Source organism: Chanodichthys erythropterus, chromosome 15 (assembly GCF_024489055.1).
Source record: "Chanodichthys erythropterus isolate Z2021 chromosome 15, ASM2448905v1, whole genome shotgun sequence".
Lineage (NCBI taxonomy): Eukaryota > Metazoa > Chordata > Actinopteri > Cypriniformes > Xenocyprididae > Chanodichthys > Chanodichthys erythropterus.
In genome coordinates this window covers 16119221-16142409 of record NC_090235.1, presented here as the reverse complement: position 1 = coordinate 16142409, position 23189 = coordinate 16119221, and the positions used below count along the sequence as shown (strand labels likewise).

Below are 23189 nucleotides of genomic sequence, written 5' to 3'. Positions count from 1 at the left end.
GATACCAAATTTATTTATTTATTTATTTATTTTATTTATTTTTAACCGATTGTAACTCTGGTGTAGAGAGTACATAAACATTCAACTCACCTGGAATACATCAATGTATCAACCTCACAGAAGACCTTCACAATTCAGCAGTTATCTGCTTTAAACAAAATAATAAATTTTTATATAAAAAAATAAATGGAATTAATATTTTTATAAACAATTGCTAGATTTGTTATTTATCCAATATATTATTCATATGACGAATATTATGCAGTCAAAACATTTAAAACCAAAAATGTGCTATTAAACAGATACGAATATTAATACACACCAGCAGTCTGTGAAGAGGGTCTAGTTGAATAATATTGGGCTCAGAAATGATGCTCTATTTATTGTTGAATTAAGATCCTCCCAATCAAAACTATGTGAGACCAATACTCTCCTTGATACAGGGCTTGGATATTGTGCTGCATGGTTGGTATGAGTTAAACACTCAGAAAATGCTTGCACTTGCCTGTACATATCCTGTAAAAACCCACATTCCAAAGATCTCAAACCAGGGCTTGTATTAACAGAGCTGATCAATAAAGGAGACCTTCCTTTGTTCCACAAACTTTAAGACCTAATGGCTAAATAACACCTTTGTGTCCTTAATGCATAAACCTCCGGAAACGGAGACATCCCAAGGCCCAAATGACCACAGGCCTAAACAGTGACATCCTCCAGAACACCGCCTCTGCCCAGCTATGCATTCCAAAGAGTTTCTCTTAAACCAGAAGAAACTTCAATGAATTCACTCTCTTTAACAGAAACAGACTCAAAATTGCTGCAAATGATATTAATTAAACACCAGTAGGTGCCTTATATACAGTTGCAAGAAAAAGTAAGTGAACCACTTGCAGGATCTCTGAAAATGAGAATAATTTGGTAACACTTTAGAATAACTCACGCTATGAAGCATTAGTTAAGCATTAGTAAATAGTTAAATCATCATTTATAAAACATTAATAGACATTAGTAAGCATTTATAAATACAGCAATAATGCTTTGTTCTTGATTTATAAGCATATCTATAATGAGTTTAATAATTGTATTTTCATACTTTATTAATGATCAATTTATCATTTTTAAATTATGTATTACATGATTCACAAACCAGTAATTTAGGAGTTGTCAGTGGTTCATAAGATCATTTAGGAAGTGTAAGTAAATGATTAATAAAATATTTAAATGTACATTTATGCATCTTATTATTTAGACATATAGTATTAGTTACTCAGTGTGTTAATAAATGCTTTATTAACATATTCCTAGTGTCAAAACTACCTCAGTACTAACTTTAAAAATTAGTGAACAGCAGTGCAGAAGATCACTGAACCTTTAAATCTCATTTATAAAAGCTTTACAAAGCATAAATAGTCCTCACTTTAGATGAGCTCACAAAAATAGTTAACTGACCACTTCTAAATGTTTTATAACTACCTGAATTAATCATGAAGTGCAGTAGGAATATGAGTTAATAAAACATTTACTAACACAATAAGTAACTATTACTGTGTGTCTAAATAATAAGATGTATAAATGAATGTTTAAATAGTTTATTAATCATTTACTTACACTTACTAAATGAACTACTGACAACTCCTAAATAACTGGTCTGTAAATAATGTAATACTTAATTTAGAAATGATACATTGATTATTAATAAAGTATGAAAATACAATTATTAAACACATTATAGATATGCTTATAAATCAAGAATAAAGCAATTATAGCTGTATTTATAAACTACTTACTAATGTATATTAATGCTTTATAAGTGATTAATTAACTATTAACTAATGCTTAACTAATGCTTCATAGTGTGCAGTTATTATAAAGTGTTACCAATAATTTTAATAAAATAAGAGAGATCATACAAAATGCATGTTATTTTTTATTTAGTACTGTCCTGAGTAAGATATTTTACATAAAAGATGTTTACATTTAGTTCACAAGACAAAAAAAAAAAAAAAAAAATAGCTGAATTTATTAAAATAACCCCATTCATACGTATAAGTACATTGTACAGTATAAGTGTAATGTACATAAGTACATTTTCACAGATTCTGCAAGTGGTTCACTTACTTTTTCTTGCAACTGTATACACTATATTGCCAAAAGTTTTGGGATGTCTGCCTTTACATGCACATGAACTGACATGAAATTACATTCCATTCTTTAGGAGTGGAAAGTGTGTTTGTAACCCTCCAGGAAATGTCTGTGCCACTTAAGCGGTACAAAAAAAATAATATTTACATTTGAATTTACAAATTAATCCGTGTACAAAATCTACGAAATCCCAAGCGATATATATATATATATATATATATATATATATATATATATATATATATATATATATATATATATATATATATGTGTGTGTGTGTGTGTGTGTTAGATATTAGTTTGTGTTAGAATAACCAATAAAGTTTCCTGTAGATTTTTAAAGAAAAGTGTCTTATGTTATGTGCTTAAGAATTGAATGCCTTAAACTGTCGATTTGATGTTACTTTGCTAATAAATAGTGTTTTCACGATAGTTGGATGTTCATAGCTGCTACAGAACTTATGATTAACTTAGTAGAACTTATGGTAGATGATTCAGACTCAGTCATAAACTAAGTGACTCTTTTAAAGATCCCTTTAAATTAATTAATAATTTCATTTGAGCTGATTTGTCTCACATTAGCAATGACAAAGACTGCAATCAAAACTCCTGAAGCTGCTGCTTGTCCTACTTTGGCAGCCTGAGCACCAATTCTACCAACATTTGTCAGCAGACATACAGTAGATGCATGATTTCTGTGGCACACGCTACTGTACTTCTGCTTAACCTCCATGAAATTTGTACGTTATCAAACGTGCATTCAGTGAATTGAAAATCAATGTGCTTACATTATCTGCTCCAAGGCTCTCAAATAGTGATTTTTGTTTGACTGCATTGGCAATGTTAGAAACGGTACCTCTTGCACCACCTGCAACTCCAACACCAACACCTGTGACAATCGGAGCTGCACCAAGAGTGAAACCAGTGTGATTCCTCCAGCTGCTCCGATCACTGCAGCTGACAGACCGGCTTCAGTGCATGAAAGAAGAAAATCAAACATGTCATCTTAAACTGATAATGCCAAGAAAAATCAAGTTTAACAAATTATGTTACTGTTTTTTCCCCTCACCTTTCCACTGCTTTTGAGCATCCAAAATCACCTAGATTGAGGTAACCATCTTCAGTCAGGAAAACATTCTAGAAATGCAACAAATAAAACAGATTTGGCTCAGTGTCAGTTTGTCAAATGATTTACTGAGTTTTTATCAGAGCATACCTGAGGTTTATCTCTCTGTGAAGAACCCTGGACAAAAGAACAGCATTTATCTGAAATAGAAATCTTTTACAACATTATAAATGTCTTTACTGTCACTTTTGATGTGTCCTTGCTGAATAAAAGTATTAATCTCTTTCAAAAACAAAATTCTTACCGACCCCACATTTTTAAACACTAGTGTATGTTAAAAAAGCTTTCTATTTCTATTCATTAATTATTCTGTAGGAAAAAAAAAAAAAAAGGACAACTGTTTTCAACATTGATAATCATAAATGTTTGATAATCATGAATGATTTCTGAAGGATCATGTGACACTGAAGACTGGAGTAATGATGCTGAAAATTCAGCTTTGATCACAGGAATCAATTACACTTTACTATATATTCACATAGAAAACAGCTGATTTACATTGGAATAATATTTCACTATTTTTACTGTATTTTTGATCAAATAAATGCAGTCTTGGTGAACAGAAGAGACTAAATCTTAATGATCATAAAGTCTTAGTCTTAATTATTCAAAACTTGTAATGAACTTACATTAAACATTTGAATAACGATCATAACACCATGTAAAATAGTTCTTTCAGAATCTATTGCCAAAACCATATCAAAAACAGCAAAACACCCACTTACAGTTTTTTTATTTTATTTTATGAAATCATTCTGAATGACACTGAAATATGTTACATACAATGCAATATGAATACAAACAGACTCTTGACAGTTCAAGCTGATATACGTGACTCTGGTCCGCAGCTTGATCGTAGTGAAGAAGGCAGTGCATAATATTTCCTACAGCTGCTGCGGAGCGTCACGACGCACAGACAATCCAACAACTGTACAATACAATATACGGGCTACACATAAACAGCCCTGACGCATTTCAGGTGAAGTACGTGTGTATATGTGGTGGTGATGGTGAGGATATACGTGCAATAATGATGCTTTTCAGTGAGCATGTGTAGATGTTTGTCCATGAAGGGAGAGCGTTCGCCTCGTCCCGTCTCTCCCTCACTAGGGCCGGAATGAAGCGGGACGGAATTTCATCTCGGTGAAGGGGATGGAGAAATCCTTGCCTTTCCACTCAGTCCAGATCACTCCCTGAAATAAATCAGACATGCAAACGCATCTTACAACTGCATTCATGTCAAGACATGTTGAAAATGTCACGCTTAATATAAAATGGTCATATTTTAATAAAAGAAAATTAAATGCTTTAAGATTAGAGGTGTAAATCATAAACAGTTACAGTCACAAATGCAACCAAAATATAACAAATGTTTGAAAATGGCAAATAGACCCTTTTCACAGACTGTGATGATGCATTTTAATGGTCATCAATATCATGTCTTTGTTTTAATTATGCACATTTATATAACACTATACTTTGTATTATATTACCTTTGCATCAAATTGCAAAAAAATAAATGTTTAGTTTAAAAATGACATCTTTCTCTCTCCTGACTGCCGTTATCAAATCGCTCAATTTTTTTCCCCTATTTGAAAGTTGTGCAAACACTATTGTGTAGTTTTTCTTTTGCTATTTGCACAAATGGAAACACACACAAAAAATTATATTATATTATATATATATATATATATATATATATATATATATATATATATATATATATATATATATATATATATATATATATATATATATATATAAAAATGAACTTTCTCATTCACCATTATAAAAGTTTACCCAACTATGATGACTTCTGCTTCTGAGAAACCCAGAAATGTGAAAAGGGTCTATCCTATATCCTAATTGGCACATCCATATATAATAATAATAATTATAATTTAGAGAGAGAGAAAAATTATTAACACTGCAAAAAATTGCTTTTCTTACATAGTATTTTTGTCTTGTTTCCAGTCCAAATATCTAAAAATTGTCACAAAACAATCAAAATTATCTGCCAATGGGGTTAGAAAAATCATCTTGTTTCTGTTTGAAATCTTGTTTTATTTTTCTTACCCCATCGGCAGATAATTTTGATTGTTTTAAGCAAAAACTCACTTTATTTTGATTTTTTTTGCCCCAGAAAACAAGAAAAAAAATCTTATGTCATTTTACTTATCTAGTAAAAGCATCTGGATTTAAGAATTTTTAGATATTTAGACTGGAAACGACAATATTAAGACAATGATCAATCAAGAAAGTCTGTTTTCTAAAATGTGCAAATCGAGGAAAGCAAAATGAGGCACTCCAATTGTTAAAAAATCATTTATGCAAAAAAAAAAAATATGCATGTTGATTTTTATTCCTCAGTGCATTGATTCATCATCATGCACTGGTTAACACTGATCTCTGTATATGAGCGCATGTGTCGTGAGTCAGTCAGCTGCACCTGATGGTTTTTGTTGGTGTTGTACAGGCCGTTGAGGTTTGCCTCGTGGCAGTTCTTGTACCACCAGCCGCCTCTGTAAGACATGGCACAGCGCGTGATGAACGGCTGAGGGTCTCTGTCCCGCGTGGAGAACGGCCGGCCGTTATGATACGACATCGAGTCGCCTGTTCATGAAATAAAAGCAGACTTTCATAAGTATACCATACTGCATCTCTACAGCCTCTTCTTTCCTGGCTAGTTCATCTATATGCACGTTTAGAGACTCACCGGCTGTGCCAGAGTATCCTGAGACTCTGATGGTGTAGTGTTTTTTTGCATTTTCCACAGAGAATGAGGAATAACGTGCGTAAACGGACTCGTCTCCTGCTCTCAGGTCGATTCTGAGGGTCATTGGACTCATCTTAGTGAAGTTATGAAGCAGCTCGTTTCCTAAAGCAGGAGACACAGTCAGTTAACTGGGGCAATCATGGCCTAATGGTTAGAGATGGTTACAGTACCAGCAGGAAGGAGTGAATGAACACTCATTCCACCCTCAACACCCACAAATGTCACTTTCACCATCACAATCAGTCCACTAGAGGGCAGCGCTAACCTTCTTCACCAGTTGTTTGACTTGCATGGTTTGCAATGTAAACCTACAAACCCAGATCTGGGCTGTCAGTTTAATAATTTGTAATATTTCAGAGGAAACTAATTGATTTAATTTCTCACCGAGCCAGAATTCCCCATCCAGCGCTCCGAATCCACTACTGTATTCCCGCCAGCTCCTGAAGAAGTTTGTCTTTCCATCCTTTCTTCGCTGAAAGACCTAGACACACACAAACATACAGATAAAAGATAAGCCACTCATATATACTTTGTCAACATCGCTAAAAGGAATGTCAAATATTATTTGTTTGTTAGTAACGTTTGTTAAAGCAAACATCACTATTATTGGTTTAGAGATTTAAACAAACCACTTGTCATATGAATGAAGCCTCAAATCAAATGTGGTTATTTTTGGCTAGTGAAGTCAACGAATCAGTGTGTCTTTGAATTAACCTTAAGTAAACGACCTACTCTCGTTAACCTCTCGTTGTCCCAAATGAAACCCTCGCGGTCTTCCTACGAGTCCACACTTTGACCCTGTCCAAGATGGCACACTTATGTAATTCATGGGACCTGTTACCACAACTTAAATAAATGCATGGTTGCAAGTTAAAAATTCTAATTTATTGTTTTAATGAAACCTTTTAAGTTGTAAACATTATTTTGTAGAGTTCTGTTGACATAACAATGTTTATCATCACATCAACTTAATATCGCGTAATTTAAACTCAAATTTCTGAGTTAATTTTGCCTTTTTTTTTTTTTATAAAGGCAGTGGATTTCCATTTCCCAGCATGCTTTGCATAGGACAGGATGAGAATAAATGTTGAAATTAAGTGTTAATTTATTTGTTTTTAGTGAAGAAAAATACCTGTTAGTGTTTAATGCTGTTATGTTTGACATTTAAAAGAGTTTCTGTAATGCTGAAGTTTTTGTGGTTATCATTGTACTGGAAATACATGAAGGTGAACACTAAATTGATTCTATAAGTGATGACTGCGCTAATGACAAGTAACATCTTCATTAAATATACATGTTAAATAAGTTGTTAGCATATGCTGTGATCGCTGTTGATTCAAATAGAAACAGATAAGATGAATTGGTTCCAGGACTAGCAACGTTTGAGTAATCCACTTAAAATGTTGTGTTTATGCAACAAATTAAGTTCATCTAACTCAATGTAGCTTGTTTGTTGAATGGAAATTCACTCAAAGTTGTCATAACTCAAAGAAATTGATGTTTTTGAGACAACACATTATTTTTAGAGTGCACTTTTGGTCCTGTGCGCTTAAAAGGGCTGCCACGTTTGTGTGTCTGTTAAGTCCAAGAGACCGTAGGGTGTCCCACTTGACATTTTAGGTTTCAGAAGGGTGCGTGCGAGTGTCCCCTTTACAGTCGATATGCACCCTCGATGTGCACTTTTGCCGAGCCGCACTGAAGGAAGATCGTGAGTGTTTAGGGTGCCATTTGGGACAAGGCCTTTCACTACATAATGCTGCTTTGACCGTCGGGTAGATGTCTGCTGTGGAGCTCACTTCAGTGTACATCGAGGGCACATATCGACCGCAAAGGGGACATGATCAAGATCACGCGCCGGCCGTTGTAATTCCACAAGACTGTAAGTTTATATGAAGTGTGCCATTTGGGACAGGCCCATATTAGGGGCTTTCACACCAGGTAGTTCTAGGAACTAGCCACTAGGGTGAACTAATAGTTCCCATAGGGCCGTTTTCCCGGTTGCATTCACACCGCCAGTAGGAACTCTGAAGTGATGTAAGCTGCGCTTCTTGTTGTGACTTTTATTTTGACGGCAACATGAAGACTTCCACCTTTTCTTGTCCCACCCAATAACTTCTGTGCAACACTAGTAGAGAAATGACGTGACCCACGTACCATCCAGCCGCCTCCATCCGTCTCCATGTCACAGTAAACCATCACTGGTTTTCCCTCCCTGCCCTGCGGAAACAGCTCCACGATTCCCGACTCCAGCACTCCGTTCTGCTGCTCCTGGGAACAATCAGTGGGAAACGGGAACCGGAGATTCCCTGAGGAGAACAAAGTAGCACTGTAAAAAGACTTTTTCTTCACAGAAAGAAAATGAATGCAGCTCATCCTGACTTGTGTTTTTTTTTTTTTTTTGGCAATTCACAATAATAATTCAGTAACACTTTACAACAAGTTCTCATTTGCTAACATCAATACATGTATTAACTAACATGAAAAACATGTTTTCTAGCACAAATGCAGATGTTTAGAGATGGTCAGCGGTCAGTACCTGTGCTGAACTCTGTGGAGATGGTCACAGACTCCAGACCGCCGTTCATGGCCCGCAGACGAGCCGTGTATGTGGACGACGGCTTCAGCCTGCTTAGCTTCAGTTCCGTCAATGTGGGCTCAACAATTACTTCCTGTGCAGAACAAACATATCCAGGTGTTTAATGCTCAATCTTAAGACAGCGCTGGGTAAAAGAGGCTTTATGGGTGATAACTCGCACTGTAAATCATACACTCGGATTTCTGACCTTAATGTCCTGGCTGTCCGTGTAGTAGCTCAGCTTGTAACCAGTGATGGCTGATGCAGGTGGTTTCCATGACAACACTGCGGTACGAGGCGTCACCTGACTGGCCTTCAGATCACGAGGACCATCCACTATTTTACCAGCACCTGCGACATACAAAGGATTAGCCTTGTGCATAAACAAGTGCTATTACAATACAAAGTGTGGTCTGGACACCTTCTGCATCCATGCCAAATATCAAAGCATGTGCTATTTACATGGTTGCCAGGTTTTCACAACAAAACCCGCCTAATTGCTAGGAAAAATATGCATTTTTGGTGGGGTTCCCCTGGTAAAATTTGCATTCCAGAAGCTAAATACCATGTTATTTGGGGTTTCTTCAACCAGCGGACATGAAAAACAACCCGCGGCAACAGTGTAAAAGTAGAAAAACACGCCGTTTTTGTGTGTGTCCCTTTAAATGCAAATGAGCTGCTGCTCCCGCCCCCTTTCCAAAGGAGGGTGGAGCTTTAACAGCTCAACAACAACAAAGCTGGAGAATCTCACGCAGCCAAAATGAGGATTGTCAGTAACGGTGTTCATCCTTACATTGTTCAAACCGGAGTCGACACTGATGGAGAGACTCAGGAAGAAGTTACAACTTTTAGACGTTTCTGAATGGTTAGTGGATAAATTGATGTAGTTGCTGTGGAGTTGATTCAACTCATCCACTAGCATGTGCCGTCATGTTCATCTTTTGTGTTGAATTGACCCTCGTTTGTGAAGCAGTCCGGCGTAAAATGAACAACACTCTACTACAACAACTCTTCCTCTTCTCTAAAGCAGCCCAACATGGCCCCGCCCCCTTTGTTGTGTGTTCTCGGGGGCGGGGTTTATGTAAATTTAAGGGTTAGTGATGTCACCCACCCGAAAAGAAGCACGTTGAAGTCCCTACCATCCGTTTGTTGAAGTCCTTAAAAATAGTTTTCTGTAAAAGAAAATATCTCCCTTTGCATTGAACTTTGAGCGTCGTAACTTTGCAGATGTTGTTTATGATCAAACAGCAACATTACATGCTAACTAAAGTTAAAAAAGTGAAATCATAAATCAACAATCCCTCTAAAGACACCATATAATGCCCTTTTATAAAGTCTTTTATAAAGAAGAAAACTCAAGACTACAATGGAGGCGTTTCAGGGATGAGTTCAGAAAAAGTGATACTGGTAGAGAATTACTGGAACTTTGCAGAGTTTTTTCATGCTCAAACTGCAACATTACACACTAGAGAAAGATGAACATGGAAAAAAAGCATCATGGGTCCTCTTTAAAATGATTCTCCACACCTGTGTGAACTTGAGGAGAAATGACTTCATACATCCACTAATAATGACACAGCAGCAGACATTGAGGAAAAGTCACATTAGTTCTGGCTCATATTCGAGGCTCTTGACCTGATAATGAGTGGGTGAACAGCTGACGCTCATGCTGACCTGTGGTGCTGAAGACTGCAGTCGCTCTGGAGCTGCTCAGGTCTCCCCTCCGGCTCTGAACACTCACACTGTACTGCGTGGAGGATTGCAGGGCCTGCAGCTGCTGTTCTACGGCGTTGCCAGAGACTTTGATGGTTATTCCAGACCCAGGTGCTTATGGTGAGAGATGAGAGGAAAAACACAGGAGTGTCGTTTTTCAGCAATATTGAAAAGTGTGTCAGTCCTTTCTTTTCTGACAAAGTATAAACAACATTTTAGTATCATTTTTTAGAGGGTAAATGCTGAGATATGCAACCTCTGAGTAGCTGAGACACATTGAGTAGCTGTAGTTGCAACCCAATCCATACAGATATACTGCTTACCTGTGTCTGAACTGTACACTATGATGTAATGGTCGACGGTTGCCAGGGCGGGTCTCCACAGCAGTAACGCTTTGCTGTCGGTGACATTTATGGCCCTCAGGTCTGTTGGAGCATCAGGCACTGAGGGAAACACATTTGATCAAAATCACCAACAGAGATGAAGGCAAAGATTACACAGCAAAATCTCCAGAGTTAAATCAGCTCTGCTCAGAGTAAATATGGTCCATTTCTAAATAGTGTTAAAGTAACACTGAAGCAGAGTTAAAGTTAATGAGATAATTAAGCAATTAATGTCAGTTGTAGTTCTTGTGTTTCACTTTTCTTCAATGATTCTGCTTGTTAACAGCAGGTGTTCATCACTAATGCACAATCATCACTTAATTAATTGCTTAATTATCTCATTAACTTTAACTCTGCTTCAGTGTTATTTTAACACTATTTAGAGAGGGACCATATGTACTCTGAGCAGAGTTGATTTAACTCTGGAAATTTTGATGTGTATCGTGCTGTGACTTGAAGTTTGCTTTTGATATGACTGAATGGGGCAAAAACTTTCTATGAAATGTTTTTCATGTTAAGTAAATCCCTACAAAAACAGCAGTAAAAGAAGTAGTAAGCATGCATACTAGAAAAGGTGAACAGTCATTTAGCAGATGCTTTTAATCCAAAGTTATTAGGGGCCAAGCATCGAAGCTGCGTTAGCACCTATTGTATCCATTGGTATTATTATCATTCTTCCGTTTATTCTTCCGCTCTGGAAGTCTACGGCAGCCCATAGAACCACTTTCAGGAAAGTTATGAAATTTGGCAGACAGATAGAGGACAGCCTCAACTGTCACCATAGAAAATTTGAAGTCTCTAAGTCAATCCCTCTAGCGCCACCAACTGTCCAAAAAAAGCACTCATGTTAATGCTAATAACTGCAAGGGCTAGAAACAAAATGACATAATTTTCCACCATTTTGAATTTTCTGAAAAACCTACTTTTTCGAACTCCTCCTAGGCCTTTGCTAAGATTTTCATGAAAACTGAACAAGATCATCTTCAGACCATGCCAACAAAAAGTTATGGAATTAAAGTCGATTTGTCAAACTTTTCGAAAAACGCACAAACAAATTTTATGTAGCACATGCGAAAATAGACGCAAGGCTGTATCTCCTCAACGCTTTATAGTATTCAGAGCAAACTTGGTCCATGTCATCACAAGCATGACCTGAGGTCACATGCTGCATTTCGGTGCAGTGCCACCTACTGGTCTGGAGATAATGGCAAATTTTGCTTATATGAACAGTTGGCCCAAAAATCATAAAATTCATGGTTTCGCTATATTCTGGGCAAGTTTCAAGTTTCAAAAAAAATAATTTACATGCTTATAACTTATTTTCACTGGAATTACCTCCTTAGATTCCTGAATCCTTGCCGAGTCCAACAAAACATGCTAGGTTTCACATTATGGTTAGTGCAATGTTGTGATTTAACGTTTAAACAACATTCGTGAATATCTTCGAAACTGTTAGTCCGATCGAGACGAAACCACTGTATGAAAATTGTAAACATGGGTCGTTGACTATACGCTAATGGCCAAATGTCAAAATTTTAATAGTATGTGGCAAAAAAATGCAATCAAAGTCAGGTGTGGGTAATTTATGATGTGTTCATACATATACATGTCTATAACTCCCAAAAAAAAAAGAGACATTTTCACCAAATTTTACATGCTTATATATGTGGGCACTCTGAGGACAAAAAGAGGTGGGACTGCAACACTTAGTGGCGCTATAATTGAACAAAACATGAAATTGCACTACATACAGTACCGCTGGTCTGATTGACTTCAAACTTGACATACTGTACAGTGTCTTCGTCTCAGTTGTTATGATGTTATGTTGATATTACGGCATTGTTGGTTTGCTGCTAGCTTCCTTGTTTGCTTCTGATGTGCTTGGCCCCTTAATTTACTGCTTGCAGCTATATTTTTCAGTTATTCCACTTTTTATACTGTACATTTCAACCCACCAAATTAGCTTAGTTGCTGCCTTAAATGGATTTGCAAAAATGATTTTCCAACAGTTTTTCTGAAATAGGCAAACAATTTTCCAGTATTGTCATGTCACACCATTCAAAGAAACTAATTGCAATTCTGTTTGCAGCTACCATTTGAAAATTATACAATCTGCAGCTTTAAAATTAAAGTAAAATCATGGTAACACTTTATTTTGATGCTCCCCAACAGACATTCTACTGACTATAAGTAACTGCATGTCAACTTATTCTATAAACCCGAACCCTAACCTAACAGTCTTCTAATACTCTAATGAGAGTTAGTTGACATGTAGTTGCAGTGTTACTTATAGTTAGTAGAATGTCTAAAATGGACTATCAATATAAAGTGACAGCATTGAATAAACTTAATTCAAATCACTTTTAATGTACGTATTGATGACAAAAATCATGAATTCATGACAGTCATAAAACTAGTAGTAGACAATTCTTGTGATGGCTTCAGACTTTTCATTTATCAGCCTTACAGCTTTCCTATAATACTCCATCTAGAAAGACGTGAAACTCACCGGTGGTTACAGTGCCTTTGATGGAGTCGCTTTCGTCTTGTCCAAGCACAGACATCACGCTGACTTCATAGGTGGAGCCAGGCGACATCGACGAGAGATCCAGACGGAGCGTTTCTGAGTTTACGCTAACAGAGATCGGCTCACCTGCCATCACAACAACAAAGAACACATATGCATATTTCACACTTTCCATGAACGGGGTAAAAATTCTTGAAACTTCTTCTTCTTAATCTGTTCCTCATAATCTTAAATCAGAATAACTTCCCCTCCCTCTTCAGCGTCATCTCTTCTCCAATGATGAGGGCGGGGCAACCTGTCACTCACATTAGATCGACCAATAGCAAACCACAACCATCCAATCAATTACCTACGGACAAAATCAAGCCCCGCCCTACATTTGTTCTTGTTTGAGAAGCATTTCATTCTGATATACGACACAATAGGGAAGAAAAGAGCACAATTTCTGTTTCATGCTCACTTGCATAAAATGTTAACTGCCAAACTCAGGAGGTCAAAATAAATAATATACAGGTTTTATGAGGTTTACAATTTGTTCAACCCATAATCATGCAATAAAAGGACTGCGGGACACGACATGTGTTTTCAATGGGATCTAACCTTCTAATGATTTTAAACCCTCTTCATGGAAAGTGCCAGTCTTTTGAAACTGAGGTTTACGTTACCTTCTTGTACTTGAGTGTGTGTGATCTTGAATCCGGACACCTTGCTCTTGGGTTTGGTCCAAGACACGGTGAAAGAGCTGTCAGTCACATCGCTGAAGACAAGATCAGACGGAGGCTCCGGGCCTGAACGAGCAGGTACAGAACATTAAAAACCCGGTCAGAATGAGCAAGAAACAGAGACAGAAAGAAAGAGAAAAGACATGAAGTTCCCAAAAACAGAGTCCTCAAAAAAAAAAAAAAAAGGATAAGAAAGAACATAGAAATTTAAAAAGAAGAAATTTAAGGAAAAAAAGATGTAAGGATGAATACAAATCCAGAATAAAACATTGTTAAGCAGTACTTTACTTGCATTTGCATTTCTCTGTTCTCTGTGAAAACCCTTACATAAGTATGGCTATGGGTTATTTCAGTGAAAACATGAGTGTATATATGTGCAGTCGAAACATATATACAGTATATAGGCCACGGCCTATACAGAGCCCCACAGAAACCTCGCTGTTAATGACTGACATGAAATCCTGCACAGAAAACACAAGCATGATATTATGATGCTGCTCTTTTGAACCTGGAGAGGAGAAGAAAAATGCAAAGACGAAACGAGTGAGGAAGTGAAGGAAACGTTGTGAACAGCCGTCAAGTCATTTCATTAAAAAAAGCACAGTTTGTGTTTTGTTGGCCAACATGGAACAGGTTATTTGACATGAGACTGAACCGCTGTCGTTTGTTTGAGATGGAGGGGTCGACCGCGGTCTTACCCTGGACGGAGGGTGAGTGATGAAGGACACATGAAGCAGCTGACTGTAATCTTACCCTGGATGAGAGAAGAATGGTGATGAGCAGGAATATGTCTTAACTATATTAGCATCAGGAGATTACCATCCGCAGAAAAACATTTTGACTGATCCCTCAGTTTGTAAAGATGACATATTTACAGTAAAGAAGCCTAGAAAGAATTGCCCAAGGTTTAAAAGCAGAAACGTGACACTTGCAGTTTTCTTACACCACCAAATTCCAGTAGATGAACTGAACAAAATGATTCAAAATTCTTCTACATTTAGACCAAAAATACCATCCTTACATGTGGATTCAGTTAAAATCAGATAAAATCCCCATGCAGACTGTTTATATATCGATTTTACACAACAATTGTCTTTTTCATTGTCTATTATTTGTAATCTAATTACACAACTATTGTTTGACACATATAACGTGGTTAATTCTGAATGATTTGTCTTCATTTTTACAAACAGAAGGACAAGATGAAATTATTTTCTGTGGTAATTGTGCCGTTTTTAACCCAGAATATATGAACAAAGTAAATTGTTGCATTAATCAATAGTAGCTCTCAAATACGAAGTAAAAAATGTTAAATTAATTCAACTTAACACTAATTCACTACACATGTATTGAGTAATGGCGAAATAGTTGTTTTTGTATAATCCCATGTTAATATTAGTTATGAAGAGTTAGTTATTACCAAATGAATGGAGACAATGTTAAGGTGAAACTATTAAATCAACTTTTTTTCTGTTGATATTCAAGACACACATTTGCCTGATGAGACTGTGTGTGGACAAAATTACATACTAGACTTTTTATTTAGTATGCTTGTTTCTTAACTCTTTCCCCGCCAGCTATTCAAGTTGCTATTCAACACCAGCATTTTTTATTATTTTCACAAAACTTTCATGGCCCCTAGAATATTATGAAAATCTGAACTATCTGAACTATCAATATCAAAGGAAAGAACAGAGCCTTTTTGATTTGCTGTTTAATCTTTGATGATTGCATTATTTTACATGCTTCTATCGCTTGTTTCTGCTGCTTCTTCGCCTGTGTTTTGATCAGGAGATTATGCACTCTTTCAGAAGATGCATAATAGCGCCCCCTACCATATAACAGTGAAAACATGGATTGCAGGAGAATTCCGTTGTGTCATAAATGCCAAAAAAAAAATCAGTCGATGGCAGGGAAAGAGTTCATGCTCAGTATGTAGCCCACACATTGTCCACAAAAGACCAAATGCACAGGGTTAGATTTGAGAACAAAGCTGTTATATTCAAACATTTATTAATATTTACACACTGAACAAATTTTAATCAAATCTTTGCTTTGATTAAAAGCCCTTAAAAGCATGGAAAGCAACAGTGCTAAGCAGTAAAACTGGACCATTTACAGAATAAGGTTAAGCAGTACTGACTTCTGGTTTTGGGTACCTGTATGAATGACGAGGTTGTGTTTTTTGGAGCGAAACACAGGTCCCTTCCCAAAGATGGACACAGAGTACCTGGTCTGTGGGCTGAGATTCGTCATTTGGTGTGAACGGGCCGATCCAGGAACAACTGTAGTCAAGTTTCTTCCATTCTTGCGCATCTTTGCTCTCTGTACATTGGGTACAAGGTCAGCTTTTCCTTTGCTCAAACTATTTTTCTTTGCTGCTGTTGTCTTAAGTCCCGTCCCATCATCAACTTCTTCCTCTTCATTCGTCTCTTCATCTTTTCCCATCTCATCCTTTTCTTTGTTTTCTGGTCCAACCTCAGTTTGAGTGATTACAAAGTGTTTGAACTTTTCTTTCGGTGCAGCCCATGTTAGTACAAACCCTGTTGACGTGGCATTGTTGACCCCCACATGCTCAATAGAGCCATCTGTTTCGCTCAACACATATTCCCGAGTCTTATTATCGTTTTCCATTAGATGGTCTGAGGAAAAAGAGCTATCAGAGTTTCCTTTTCCATGCTGACTGATGTTTGGGCCCACTCGAGTGGTACCACTGTGTTGTATTTGGGAATGTCTGTTGGCTGGATGTCTACTGGCGGCCCCACTGGTCCTGTTGATTACTGCATTCGGTCTAATCCTAATACTAGTGCCATTTTCTTTAGCGGGGGTTAAGGCAGGTTTTACAGGTTGGATAGGACTGACTTGGCTGATAGTCCTGTTGTTTCTCATAATCGGTTTTGAAGGGAAAACTCGTCTTATGGGTCCCCGGGAAGGGCGTTGAGGCGGCTCTAGAACTGGCCTTGTACGGTTTTGAAAAGGACTGATGTTGGGACGACGTGGAAGGGAACCCCTAAAAGGAGTCCGACGAAATGGCATCAGATGCGATGCATCAATGCTTCCATTTTTTATTGCAGTGTCTGGTTTTTGGATTTTGACTGGTAATGAAGTCGTCTCAGTGCTTGACTTGTGAGGAAGTTCAGGAGTTGAATCTTGGATTTCTCCTGTGGCTGGAAGTCTTGAATTCGGCACTTTCATCTCTCCGAGGGGTTCTTTTGCAAAACCAGAGGCATTGGGACTAGGCCAAGATGGACGCTTATCTTTTTGCATCTCTGAAGATGATGAAGAGTATGCTGACCTTAAAAGTGGTCTACCTACTAATGGTTTGTGTCTAGTTGGCTGTCCGGGAATTGATAATGAAGATGCCTGGATAGTGTTTTTTCTCTGGGCTCTTTCTGCTGTCGGCTGTTTATTCACTCTCTCAAGTTGAGCTGATGTGGAGATGTGAGGAGATGTGGTGGTGAAGGACAGGTACAGTGATGTCTCAGGCTCTCTCACTGAATAGGGAGTGGTGTTTGCATTGCTTTCATCCATCTCTTCATCAACCTCTCCTTCTTGCTCTTTCACACTCCTTCTCGCCTCAGAAGTCTCTTGCTCTTTATGTTGAGCCTCGTCCAGCCCTATAACCCCCCTTTCATTGACTGTAGACCTGCCTATCAGAAGTTTATGCAAGAGCTCATTTCCATTTACATGGCCAACTACAACTGTCAGGTTTTTAGACAGCACATTGCCATCGGACATGTTTCCGTGTATCTTCCTGTACCCAACCAAAACCTTCCGAACACATTTTGTCCCATTTATATAGGCTGTTATGTTTTTTTCTGTTGTAATTGTAGGCTCTTCAGTCGATTCAGTGATGTTTGTGAAAGGCGGTGGGGTGGCAGATGGGGCTGATGTGTCGTTTCTGGGGGTCTCGACAGATTCCATTCTAAAAGTGGTTTCAATGTTTCCTTTCTGAGATCTTGTCTCTTTCATTGGCAGCACCAATGGCTTACCACTGAAAACGGGATAAGGTGAGTCTACATTCGGTCTCAGTGGATACCGTGTTATTGACCTGTTTGAAGAAGGCACTAGAAACCTCCCTTTCGCTCCTATCTGGGAAGAATTTAAAAGTTTTAATCCTGGACCATAAGGTCTTCTTGTGATATTTGGTAGTGTACCGGGTTTGAGAAGCATCCCATGTGGTCTTTTTTGCCCAGGTCTAATAAATAAGCCTGGTCTGAGTCTGCTGGTATTTCCTGTTCTTTCTGGATTTTCAACCTTTCCTTTAATCACCTGCTTTCGCAGGAAGAGTGTTGTGTTTGTGAACCTCGGTGTCTTTTCTTTGTTATTTCCAGGCTCCACGTCAACCTGCATGTTCTCCATCCCCATGGTCCTCCTGCTTTCAGGCACTGGGACATTCCCTAAAGGCACGAATGAGGTGTAAAATTTGGATGCAAAATGAACTCAAAATGGCTCAGCTGCAAAAGGAAATCCTGTTAATAAAAAGATGGTGTTAATGCAACAGGTTAAAGGTGGGGTGGCCACTATCCGTGTGACCGTCATTTCTAAAGTTAATGTAGCATCTGGAGGTTTTCATTTTCTGCAAGAAAGAAAGGTAAAAGCTTCCTGAAGAAATAGAAAATGTGGCATTGCTGGTTAGAGTGAAGATATTGTGTGGAGGGGAAAAACATTCTTCACAATAAAACAATGATCCAGTCATGCACATTTACACGAGGCTCTTCTCTTTGCCTCGCAACACATAAAACTCAATTCTAATAGCCCGGACATTTCCACAGTGAGGTCACTGGTTTGTAAATATGACAGATTGACTGGTCTTTACACAATCAGAGTGGGTCTCGTCTAAATTCACATCATCTGCTGGCTATGAATACGTTTCATACTATGATGACTTTTCCTTGTACTCTCATAACCTGTTAGTCTTGCTGTGCCATTTATGCTTGGCATGCAAAGGGGCCTGGATTTCATTGGTCGGTAAATACCAGCACCTGATCATTAAAAATTCCCAATGTCTGAATTGTCAGATACAACGTCTGGTTGTAAAAGAAAAAAAAAAGAATTACAAAGCAGACATACATTAGACAAAGTATGTTCATAAGTGCCCGACATGTATTGCGTGCTTACAGAGTACAACCTTTCTTCCATTCCATTTCTACAAAACAACATTCACTTTTCTTTGAAATATCAAAGCTGAAAAACGGAAATCAAAAATCAAGATACATTTATTAGAAAAGCAAATCATTAAGTCTTGTTTTCTGCAAAAATCATGAACATGAAGTGAGTTTGTGCTTAAAACAAGAACATGGCATGGTTTTGATATTCTGTGAGCTGTTAACAAGAGTTTATTCATCTTCCTGAGACTCACCGGGAGTGGCCTGTACGGTTGCTGGCCGGCTCTGGTCGCCGTCTTTCTCCGCCACTAACGAGATGTCATACAAGCGGCCCGCCTGCAAGCCATCGATCTGGGCCGAATCTCTCTCCGGGGGCAGGTTTAACTCTGGAAGTCTGCCGGATCCATCTGTCTGATTGGGTGCAACGGAGAGGACGTACCTGTCAATCTCCCCCTGCGCCTTCTCCCATTGGACAACGACTGATGTAGTGCTTGTCTTCACAACGTGCAAGTCTTTTGGCCCAGAGATCACTGTCCAAAAATGAATCAATGAATGAATCACTGGTTAAAAACATCTGACCTCAGATGACAAATTTCTATATATATCATAATTATTGTTAATATGTAATTCATTTTTCCAGGAGCTCATTGCTTCTACCTTCAATTAAACTGCTAACAGTGATTGTAAATTAAATTGCCTAAATTATTACATTATTGGCTAACTGCATTCTCTAAATTGTAATGTTGAAATGCATTCTCTGTAAAGCTGCTTTGAAACGATATGTATCGTGAAAAGCGCTATACAAATAAACGTGAATTGAATTGAATTGCATAAGAAGGCTGCTGCTCTATACGGTTCAGTTTGCATAGACTCACATGTGGTGAATTGCGTTGTGCTCTCCGTTCCCATCACGCCATCTTTCTCTCCAGTGATGCTGACCATGTACTGCTGTCCAGCGGCCAGTCCGACCTGAGTGTACGTGTTCAGTGTGCCGCTGATTTTGGAGCTTATTTTCTGCTCAGTTTCTTTCTGTAGAGAGACAGCAACGTGAAAATCAGTGCGTTCGCATGAACTTACAGAAACAAATGGCAAATTGCATGAATACTGATATTTGCAGTATGTTGTGTTTCTTGTTTAAAGTGGATATAATATATTCAGCCTGTTGTTCATTTACTGCTGTGATACAAAGAAGTTATAGAGTGACTTCATTTATATTCTGTCTCAACCTAAACATGAGAATTTGTAAGTATTGAGTTCATTGCAAAAATTATGTTCTCCCTCAGTCTTGTTTTCCAGTTCAAATATCCACATATTCTTAAATCAATTTGCAAAATGACTTTTTCTGACCTCACTGATAGATATTTTTCTTGTTTATTGAGACCTTCCACTACTTAACTCTGTTTAATGCCGATTTAATTCACTCCCTTCCAAATTACGTCTTCATCTAAATCTGCAAACATAGACGTAACTGTACTGCAGGTTCATTTTCTGAATAAAATGTGGATGTATTTGCCAATTCAGAACTGGTATGCTGTAGTAAGTGTTTGCCAGGCCATTGCTTTACAGTTGTTATGGTGTTGTGGATGGTTGCTAGGGAATCGCTAGGTGGTTGCTGGACAATTTTAAATTTCTCTCTCTTTCACACAAAGAAGGTTTTTTAGTACTAACGAAAAATAATAAAGAGTATGCCAATGTATTCTCGAGCTTCCACAGAGAATAATGGGAAAGATATTTTGGTTGCAGTCGCAAATCAGCTTAATGAATGGCTTTATTGATCTTCTTTATCAACACTATAGAAAATGTGTCCCAACCAAACTGTACAGTCAACGTTCACAACAATTACTTATACTAAAAGAAAATATTCTAATGTTAAAACAAGAACAAATAGAAAAATAAACTTTATTCAAACTCCACTGACAGATATTTGTTCTTGTTTTAAGCACAAACTCACTGATTTTTGATGATTTTTCATTACCCAAGAGTTAATTTTGCTTCTACAGTGAATGTATCTTGATTTAAGAATGTTTAGATAGTTGTGCTGGAAAACAAGACAAAAATACTGAGGAAAAACATCTTTTTTTTTTTTCTTTTTTTTTTTTTTGCAGTGAATGAACAATGACAGTTTCTATGAATCCATCTGTGATTGACACAACCCCAGTCATGGCTTACAGAAAATAAAGGGTTTTCCTCTGGTAATTCTAGCTTGATGAGGGAGTTCTTGAGTTCCAGTTCAATAAAACATTCATTAGCTAAAGGCAGCCAATACTTTACACATTACAGAACTAATACTATAGTAATATTTAGCTCATATATTGGCAAAGCCGCTCTGCAGCTCTTTATTAGCCCTAAGTTCAGTTTCAGTCCTCATTGCCAGTTTGCTGGTGTTCTCCAGTCTTCTTTCTCATAATATCGTAATTGTGTCCAGCTGAGAGCGAGTCTGTCTGCAGAAACAGAGCAGGTTATTGAAGGTGTCGTTCTGCCTGTATCGGTCATTGATCAGTGAAGCGCTCTGACTGTTGTTGTTGTTGTGCTCCTGCAGTGTCCGGCAGCTGTTCTGTGATGTCATCTTTGTTTTTGACCGTGTTTACGCTTTCCTAGCAACAAGCATCCCACATCTGTCTCTCTTTCTCTGTAGCTGCTGATGGCTTTTTTCTTTTACTGCATTTCCTCAGCCTGAACTCTTTCTCTCTTTATTCCTCTGATGCATTGGTGTCATTCTCTGCCTACTTTCATTCTTGTTCCCTCCATCGTTCTTACACCCTCCCATTCATGTTTTGTGTGGAAGAAATGTGCCTTTTCTGCACTTTTCATTGTCTCAGTGTCTTTTCAGTGTTACTGTTACTGATAGCATTTTCAAACATCTGCTCTTCACAGCGGTTCCCCCTTTGCTCTGTGTCTCGTATGTTATGACGACCAGTGAGCAAAGGCCAATAAACATCAGTTTTATTGTTGTAGGTGTGGTCGCTGATCTGTGTTTGGTCAAGCATGTGGATGTGAACTGCACTTTCTCAAATGTGACATCGAGAGCTTCATATTAGGACAGATACATGTAAAGTCTCACTCAGTACATGACCTGAGTGAAAATTTGAAATGAATAGTGTACATGAATCTGATCATTTCTTAGCATTTACCTAAATATATTGTAATTGTCACACTTCTGCTTTAATGACACTTTCACATGATCAGTTTTGGCTATTAGATTAGTGACCCTGAAATAGTGCAGGATCTCGAAACTCAAAATCATTCTGTATTTTCCCAGTTTAAATGACCAACTGACCAATCGACTGACCCACTGACTGACCAACCAACTGACCAACCGACCGACCCACTGACTGACCAACCAACTGATTGACCGACCGACCCACTGACTGACCAACTGACCAACCGACTGAACAACCAACTGATTGACCGACCGACCAATTTACTGACCAACCAACCAACCGGCTGCCGCCGGACCCCTGTCCACCGCCAAAAGAGCCAACAGTGGACACATGAGCATCAGAACTGGACCACAGAGCAATGGAAGAAGGTGGCCTGGTCTGATGAATCACATGTTCTTTTACATCACATGGATGGCCGGGTGTGTCTCTTACCTGCGGAACACATGGCACCAGGATGCACTATGGGAAGAAGGCGAGCCGGCGGAGGCAGTTTGATGCTTTGGGCAATGTCCTGCTGGGAAACCTTGGGTCCTGCCATCCATGTGGATGTTACTTTGACACGTACCACCTACCTAAGCATTGTTGAGACCATGTACAGCCTTTCATGGAAACGGTATTCCCTGGTGGCTGTGGCCTCTTTCAGCAAGTTAATGCTCCTGCCACAAAGCAAAAATGGTTCAGGAATGGTTTGAGGAGCACAACAACGAGTTTAAGGTGTTGACTTGGCCTCCAAATTCCCCAGATCTCAATCCAATCGAGCATCTGTGGGATGTGCTGAACAAACAAGTCCGATCCATGGAGGATCCACCTCACAACTTACAGGACTTAAAGGATCTGGACTTACAGGGTGGTGCTAACATCTTGGTGCAGATACCACAGCACACCTTCAGGGGTCTAGAGGAGTCCATGTCTCGATGGGTCAGGGCTGTTTTGGGACCAACACAATATTAGGAAGG

General features: G+C 38.2%; 1 protein-coding gene across 1 annotated transcript in view; it reads right to left on the bottom strand.

Annotated features, from left to right (window-relative positions):
- Positions 1–3990: 3990 nt before the first annotated feature.
- The window catches only part of LOC137037750 (tenascin), a 51161-nt gene continuing 31962 nt past the window's right edge, over positions 3991–23189 (bottom strand). Inside the window, exons 7-20 of the mRNA XM_067411993.1 lie at positions 19948–20101; positions 19327–19602; positions 16124–18364; positions 13908–14030; positions 13225–13368; positions 10656–10775; positions 10294–10446; positions 8828–8970; positions 8581–8713; positions 8199–8350; positions 6429–6525; positions 5985–6146; positions 5718–5881; positions 3991–4461 (exon numbers count right to left, since the gene is read on the bottom strand). Of these exons, the coding sequence (XP_067268094.1) occupies positions 4375–4461; positions 5718–5881; positions 5985–6146; positions 6429–6525; positions 8199–8350; positions 8581–8713; positions 8828–8970; positions 10294–10446; positions 10656–10775; positions 13225–13368; positions 13908–14030; positions 16124–18364; positions 19327–19602; positions 19948–20101 (4149 nt within the window). The 3' untranslated portion in view covers positions 3991–4374. The remainder of the gene's footprint in view (positions 4462–5717; positions 5882–5984; positions 6147–6428; positions 6526–8198; positions 8351–8580; positions 8714–8827; positions 8971–10293; positions 10447–10655; positions 10776–13224; positions 13369–13907; positions 14031–16123; positions 18365–19326; positions 19603–19947; positions 20102–23189) is intronic.